Source organism: Penaeus vannamei, chromosome 13 (assembly GCF_042767895.1).
Source record: "Penaeus vannamei isolate JL-2024 chromosome 13, ASM4276789v1, whole genome shotgun sequence".
Lineage (NCBI taxonomy): Eukaryota > Metazoa > Arthropoda > Malacostraca > Decapoda > Penaeidae > Penaeus > Penaeus vannamei.
Window position 1 is genome coordinate 18,430,466 of NC_091561.1, and position 7,500 is coordinate 18,437,965.

General features: G+C 37.1%; 2 protein-coding genes across 2 annotated transcripts in view; one reads left to right on the plus strand and one right to left on the minus strand.

Moving 5' to 3' along the window:
- Positions 1 to 2,682, minus strand: part of Bap55 (Brahma associated protein 55kD) — a 15,713-nt gene extending 13,031 nt beyond the window's left edge. Inside the window, exon 1 of the mRNA XM_070129055.1 lies at positions 2,543 to 2,682. Within this exon, the coding sequence (XP_069985156.1) occupies positions 2,543 to 2,567 (25 nt within the window). The 5' untranslated portion in view covers positions 2,568 to 2,682. The remainder of the gene's footprint in view (positions 1 to 2,542) is intronic.
- Positions 2,683 to 2,918: 236 nt separating this feature from the next.
- Positions 2,919 to 7,500, plus strand: part of Topors (Topoisomerase I-interacting protein) — an 11,852-nt gene continuing 7,270 nt past the window's right edge. Inside the window, exon 1 of the mRNA XM_027366529.2 lies at positions 2,919 to 3,051. The gene's annotated coding sequence lies outside the window, so the exon portion shown is untranslated. The remainder of the gene's footprint in view (positions 3,052 to 7,500) is intronic.

The following is a 7,500-nucleotide window of genomic DNA, read 5'->3' on the forward strand; positions in this document are numbered from 1 at the left end:
CATTATAATTAATAGATTGTTACTGACATTACTATGAGCACTATTAAATACTAGAAAATATTATCGAAAATCAAGGAAAATGGTAAACAGGTGAGACAGGTAGTTCACGTAACTGGCTCATTGGTGACAGTACTTGTGGAGCCATCTTTAAGTAAAAACAATTACTAAATTCAACATACACAAAGGGGTATGGCATGTACGTACATGCCATGCCCAGCGACATGGGGTTAAAGAATAAACAGAACACCTTTTTATCTTGAGACATCAAACTTTCCTTTGCTTTTGTCTATTTTCTGGATAGCTTGATCTTTAATAACTTTTTCGCGCAATTTGAGCCACTTTTTGGCTTCACATATCAAGCAGTGATAATTACTAAAGTCAATTTCTTCTGCATACCCACTATATTGTTTTCCAAAGGACCCAGAAATGACACAATATTGAAAACAAAACTTTTGATTTATGCACCTTATGTCATAGATGAGAAGTGCCTTAGTTTATGTTAAGGTAATCATTCCATATGCTTTCTTTTACTGTAACCCTAATTGGATAATTTGTTCTAATAGTTCTGCAAAACGGATTGTGATGATTTTGGTATCGTTGGATTCTTCTCAGTGTCTAGTTTCCAAATATATTAAAACAGACCCCCCCCCCCCATATTCTTGCCTATGATAGCAGGGTAGGGCATAAAAGGTACGATGGAAATTGCAGGGTTAAATGAAAACATACACAGAATCAGTCATTATATGGTCTAATGAAGGGGTCTGTGCCCCGTGTGATCCCCCCCCCCCCACCATGGGTAGCAGCCACCCCCAACTCCAGCCTAGGAAAACAAAGAATCCTCCACATTTTCACATTTACAGCATGAGAGAGTGTCAGACAGATTTGGTAACAAATTTCACCTACCGTGAATGTGACTGACTGTGTATATTATTTACATTTTACCCCACAATTAACCCAGTACCATTCATACCCTCCTTTACTGTCAGGGCCAAGAATGTGGGGATTGGGGGAGCTTACACACAATAAAATTGTTGATCCATAGTGTAGACATATTAGAAGAAATTACCCGATGGTTATCCACAGTAAATTTGCCGTCAATATCAATAACAGTCTACCTAATACTAAAATAGTTGGGGGTAGGGGGAGGGGAGGCTCATCTAAACTATATAGAATGTTAGTAAACAAACATCAAATGCTACTAAAATGGAAGAACAACATGCAAACTAATCAAGGAAGTCATATTTAAAGTGTGGAAAGACATAATTACATCATAATTTAAAAATAAGGGTGCTGGTTCATACGGCTATCTTTATAGTAGTTTATTTGTTTAGGCTGGGGTTCATTCTCTCGATCATTCACGCAACCCCGTATCGAATCCTCCGAGGTCCAATCTTGGCTCGGGTTTTTCATTTTTGTACTTTCTTTTACTTTTTAAATTACCTTCAAATAACCTTAAAAGGGTAATCTTGTGGGAAATTTGGCTCGTCTTTATGAAAAACATACTTTCTTCCCAGTTGTCAAATCAAAGCTTGGTATTTGTTACTGAGAGCGATGCACCCTCTCAGAGACTGTTGAAAAAAATTTAACGTTTTTCTGCAAGAAATACGATGATTTCATCAATTCTCAGCTTTTTCTTCTACAAATGAATTACTCAGGAGATCGAGTACCATTTCTCCACTGATGCACCAGAATTTAAAAATTATTTTAAAATATAGCAATTAAAGTTGCCGTGAATAAGTGTGCCCCCCTTCCCCCCATACACACATGGCTCCACCTCTCTAACACCCCCTGGGACACAATCTCTTCACCTTGGCATTTACGGCAAGATAGAGCTGCATTCACACTGTAAAATCATAAAACAAATACCTTTATATCTGGAACCTTATCTACATTTGCGCGGATGGATGATGAAACAAGTGCACGGAAAGGTCAAAGGAATTGTGAAGATGATTCAAAAAAGAACTAAGTGTGCATGGAAAATAACCCGAGAACTACATTTGTGCGGACTGAATTTTGCCAAATAATACAGTCTGACCAAACTCTACAGTCTGGCCCTGATTCCCCATGTGTCCCCAAAAACTGTAGGGAATATGGGGATAAATATAGGAAAAAACGAACATTCCATCTCCTCTAGAATTACCAAAATCTTTATAACCATATTCATTCTGCATAACATCTAGTTTTTCTTGCTGCAAAACCCTGTATCATAACAAATATAGTTTATGAACTTAAATTACTATACAAATACACTAAGCACCAACAGGAATCTACTAATACTACCAAAACTATTTGCATTAGTGACACGGTAATTTTGTAAATATATACTCAGACAGTTATATTCGTGTCTTTGCTAGCACATTAAGCACATGAAATAAGGCATTTAAAGTTTCCCTCTCCAATTCCAATGACAAACCATTGTTTTAAACCCGGGACAGGAACTTCCCAAAATTTCTACACTCATGCCGAAAGTACTTAAAAATCACGATTTCAACATCCTTTAATAGAATCTCCCATGGTTTACAAAGTGACGAAACCAACTCACCTCCACCGTAGACGCCGCCACTCATGATAAACAAGGGAAATTCTCGTTGTCTGTCAGTGGTTTGGGTTTAGCGTGAAGCGTCGGTTTGTTTGGGGTTTGCGACCGCCAGGGGTTGCATCTTTCAAGTGGCATATTTTCGATTTTTAACATTCTCGTGACGTTATCCTGTTGGTGATAAATCTACAAGGTTTTTAACCAATGTTTACGTTACAGATAAAATTATATGATGGTGTATTAGGATAGTCCATTGACGGGTATCGATTTTCACATGCTTGGAATGTCAGATAAACAGATGATATACCCATATTACAAGAATAAATTTAATTCCAAATCATTCAAAATGCCGAACTGTCAGGATGATTCTTAAAGTCTAAAATAAATCTCCGCTTCCAGGAATCCAAAAGCTGTATACCCACCCTCCTCTTTCGTAAACAAAAGTAAGGAAAGAAAGAGGAGACGGCCTCCGAGTTTCTTCGTTAATGGGGATTTTACGCCGTTTTATCAAATAAGTGAGTAATTTCCAACCCTTTTTTGTATGTTTAAGAGGTAAGGGAAGTGTTTCTTAGGGAAAATTAGGGAGGATTAGCTGTAAGTCATTCAAAGTTGATTTGGGAGGACTGACAGACTTGTTTTCAGATTTCTACGGAAGTGATAACATTTCTCTTTACTCATGATTGTCCTTAGTGTATCCTGGAAATGTTATTGTCAATAGTGAGAAGTTAAGATAATATGAAATTATAGCAGATAATCCTAAAACGAGTGAAAGAACAAATGGTTTGTTGTATGCCAATGCTCAGGTTAACCGTTAATTACATCATAGTTATAACTAGCATCTCACAAGTAAGTGGCTGATTCAAGTTATGGTATACTTTCAGTTTCCCACAGCCATGTAGTATGAGGTAAAAATTTGCCTATAATGGATGGAATTCCAAAAAATAAGACCATTTCATATATGGCATTACCTTCGCAAGTTGATGATAAAGTTGTGCAGCACATAATGCTTTGGCGTACATTTATAGGAAAATGTAATATAATAATGATTAAAGGTAAAAATTACACTCACTAACGCTTGAAATAATCTTTTTAGGTTAAAAATAGTCAAAAATGAAAATTGGTTGTAACCAATGCCATGTCAAGAGTAAATCTACGGCGATTGGGTGGGAGTCTGGGAGAGGAGCCCCCAGTAGGGATGTACCATGATTGGATGAGTGTCTGGATATCCAAGGAATGACCAGAGTAATAGTGACATTTACAGAGGGGTGTGGTCACTTCATAAACATTACCAATATTTTCATTTGAATAATTTGCATTGGAAAATAACTTGAGAATTACGTATCTTACAGTGTGGATAATTGAATAAAGGAATGATAATTGCAAGATTGGATGGATGTGGGAAATTGAAAAATTACCATTTTTATTTTGAATGTTATCAGATGTTTCACCTCAAATGTGTCAAACAGTAATTTGGCCATAATTTGTGAAGTAACTGGGGTAAAGGTTACTTATAGGGACTTGCAGATATAGAGGGAGATGGATACAGCCATCTTATAGAGCATAAGAAATAAAGTCAGAAAAAAACATAATTAAGCATAATGTATACACAAATACTCTTTACCACCAAACCTCATCCTCTCCTTTGCCATGTATACCAATCCCTTTTCATTCTCCATTATCCTTACTTCTCCTACCTGGATATTCACCTGAATCCCTTCTGTCGCAACAGTGTCCTCCTCTAGATTCCTCCCCTCCTGACGTTCTTCCTGATACTTCACCTCCTTCCCCAGTCCCCTTATCTCATCCCCTAGACTCTTCTCCTGCTACTTCTCCAACAGCTATCTCTACCTGTATTACTCATTTATTATTTCATAACAGCTCTTTTTCCAGTTTTCCTTAATGTTACTATACCTTCCCAACAACAGATACACCCCATTCCATCTAGTCACCCAATACCCTTAACCCTTTCCTATATGAATGTCCGATTTACATCATTTGCACCCCATTTGCACCCCCCTCTTTACCCTTTTCCCTATCATACACTTTGATCTTTGATATTTAACACTCATTATATAATTGTTAACTCATTTACTTTTTCACCACAATATTTTAGCATAGTACTATATGACCTTAGGTGTCTAGCACATTTAATTGTTTCAACCATTAAGAGAGCCGACACGCTGAGTTTTCGATGAATTAAAAAAAAAAAAAAAAAAAAAATCACACATTTGAAAAAAAAAAAAATCTGTAATCTAGTAGGCTTTGTCAATTCCGTGACATTGTATTTCTGCTAAATACGTAAAAATAAAAGGAGTTATGACAAAATCTCCGATGTTTACTGTGTCGCTTCCATGCAGATATACTTGACAATTTTTTATATATATATATATTTTCTTTTTCGATTTATTTTTGGTATTCTCTGGTTGCTAGCTGGCAATTCTGCTTATGGCACAGCTGACAGCCATGACTAAGAGACAAGGCGGGCAGTCACGATGAGAGAGCCAGAGCGGGAGGTTGCACATCCGATGCCTCAGTGCAACACCATCCCTGATGCCCCCTCATTACACACTAATAGGACACTACTAATGATAAGTGTTATTCCTGTAACTGATAAACATAATGTAATGAGAAATACATTTCAATCACAGCAGCAGCATTTTTTTATTCGTATGAAATGCCTCATGAGGCACTGCGAAGTTTGTGGTGACATGTGGTACTTCTACAATCATGTGTACTCATTGCCATTAGTACTTTGCAAAAGGGGAGACCAGGAACCAGCAGCACTTCACAATACCATGTGAAAGCCATAGAAGGCATCAAGATTGATGCTGAGGTCAGAATTCTAAAAAGAAAAAAAAAAAAAGAGAGAGAGAGAGAGAGAGAGAGAGAGAGAGAGAGAGAGAGAGAGAGAGAGAGAGAGAGAGAGAGAGAGAGAGAGAGAGAGAGAGAGAGAGAGAGAGAGAGAGATAGAGAGAGAGAGAGATAGAGAGAGAGAGAGAGAGAGAGAGAAAGAGCAGAGAGAGAGAGAGAGAGAGAGAGAGAGAGAGAGAGAGAGAAGATATATGACACAAATAACCATATGTTCCATATATACATATATATATATATTTTTTTCTTTCTTGCACTGAGCTATTTACTACAAAGAGAGATGATATGGAGTCTGTACAAGGAAAATAAGTAATTACCATCTGGATAAAGCAAATCAGAAGACAAACATGGACATTGGAAAATATCAATAAAGCTAAAAAAGTTTTCACAAAATAACTTTGCAAAGGGGAGGCACAGGGTCTTGTCACCACTCATGGGTGTTCGTGTGCGCCCGGCCTATGCGCTGCATGCCCGGGATGCTGGCCACTTAAATAACCATTGCAACCGGACCCAGTGGGTTAAACTGCAGCCGCCTAATATTCACTGCTAATTGACGAAAATATCCCATGCATATCACTGCTTAGAGTCTGAATTGCTCATCTTGCTCATTACTCCGATAACCCAAGTAGTTCCTGTGATACGACACGCTTGTAAAAATTTTGCTAATTATCAGTGTCTGCCGTTATACATTTATGCTTATAAAGTCTTTTATTAATGTTATTATGATTCATTTACATGTTTTAAGATTTATCTATACAGTTCTTTAGAATGATCTGTGCATCGTGCTTTACAGTCTTTCAGTTGTCACCTGCGAGGTTTGACAGCTGATTCTTGGTTATTCTTAAGACTATAGAGTGCCATTGAAGAAGAAATGGACAGTAACCATCCTAGTTTATTTGAGCCCATCAAGAGCCACAAATGCCAAAGTAATGGCAACTTAAGTTGTTAGATTAGGTTGGTGTATTGGTCAGTACATTTTTTAGGGGGTTTGGAATGTGTGAAATCCTGTAGATTTTACAGAGATGTGGGTTGATTCCTGTAGAGTTCTTTAATTTTGGTGCATTGGTGCCTAGAATTTCAAAGATGGTGGGTATATCTACAGAGTTTCATTGGCCGATTTGAAGTGTTCTTTTGTGCTGGTGTTACGTCCCCCCCCCCCCTTCTTCCTCTTCTTAATTTTCTCTTTTTCTGCATAAGCAATTTTATCTTTCTTTTTATTTTTTCCATTTTCCAGTGTCTGTATTTTTCATATCAATAGCCTTATGCGGATGGTAATAGACAGTTTACCCTGCACAAAGTCTTTAGTATTTTAGTATTCATTTTTCTGTAATAGCCAGTGCTCTTCAAGTTATGGCTCATGGATCATACATTACACACTTTTTATCGATGGAAATAATGTGAAAGCCCCTTTCTAAATACCAAAAAAGTGTAGTCATCCTCCAAGAATTTTGTGCATGTGTGGCAAGTCATTCCCGTCACCATAGACTTCAGCTGAAATGCTCATTTCGGGGCTCCAGCCCACAGGTAAATTTTCCCAAGAGATCATGTTCACGCCACACATCCCTCAAGCCAAATTTTGACATGACATGATGGTCACGTCATCCAGATCATAGGGGTTAATCCTGAAATAAAAGGGCTAATGAAAATGAAAAATCTGTATCATTTGTGTCAGGATGTATATGTTTGATCACTGAATTTCTCAGCAACAGGAGGGTTGTTTTCAGAAATTAAAAAGAGATGTTTTCTATATGCCTTTAAATATGCAATCAAGTTTAATTTTTGATCTAACCACATCTATGGCTTCTGGAGCAATTACACGGGTCCTGTTAGGTTTTTGTGCTGTATTCAGTATTTAATTGCAGAATTCAAATCATTTGTTTTTATTCATTTCCCATCGTGAAATGTTTTGATTACTGCTCAGAGTTACTTTTAGCATTTTGTTTTCAGTTTATTGTTTTGGAAATACTTTAATTTACTTATGCCTGTAAAATTAATCTTAGAAAATTCTTCACCGTGTATTGCTTTGACATTGTGCACATGAAATATTGTATTTTGTTGTCTGTTTGTAAAAGTTTTTAGGCAACTGTGTAAAATTA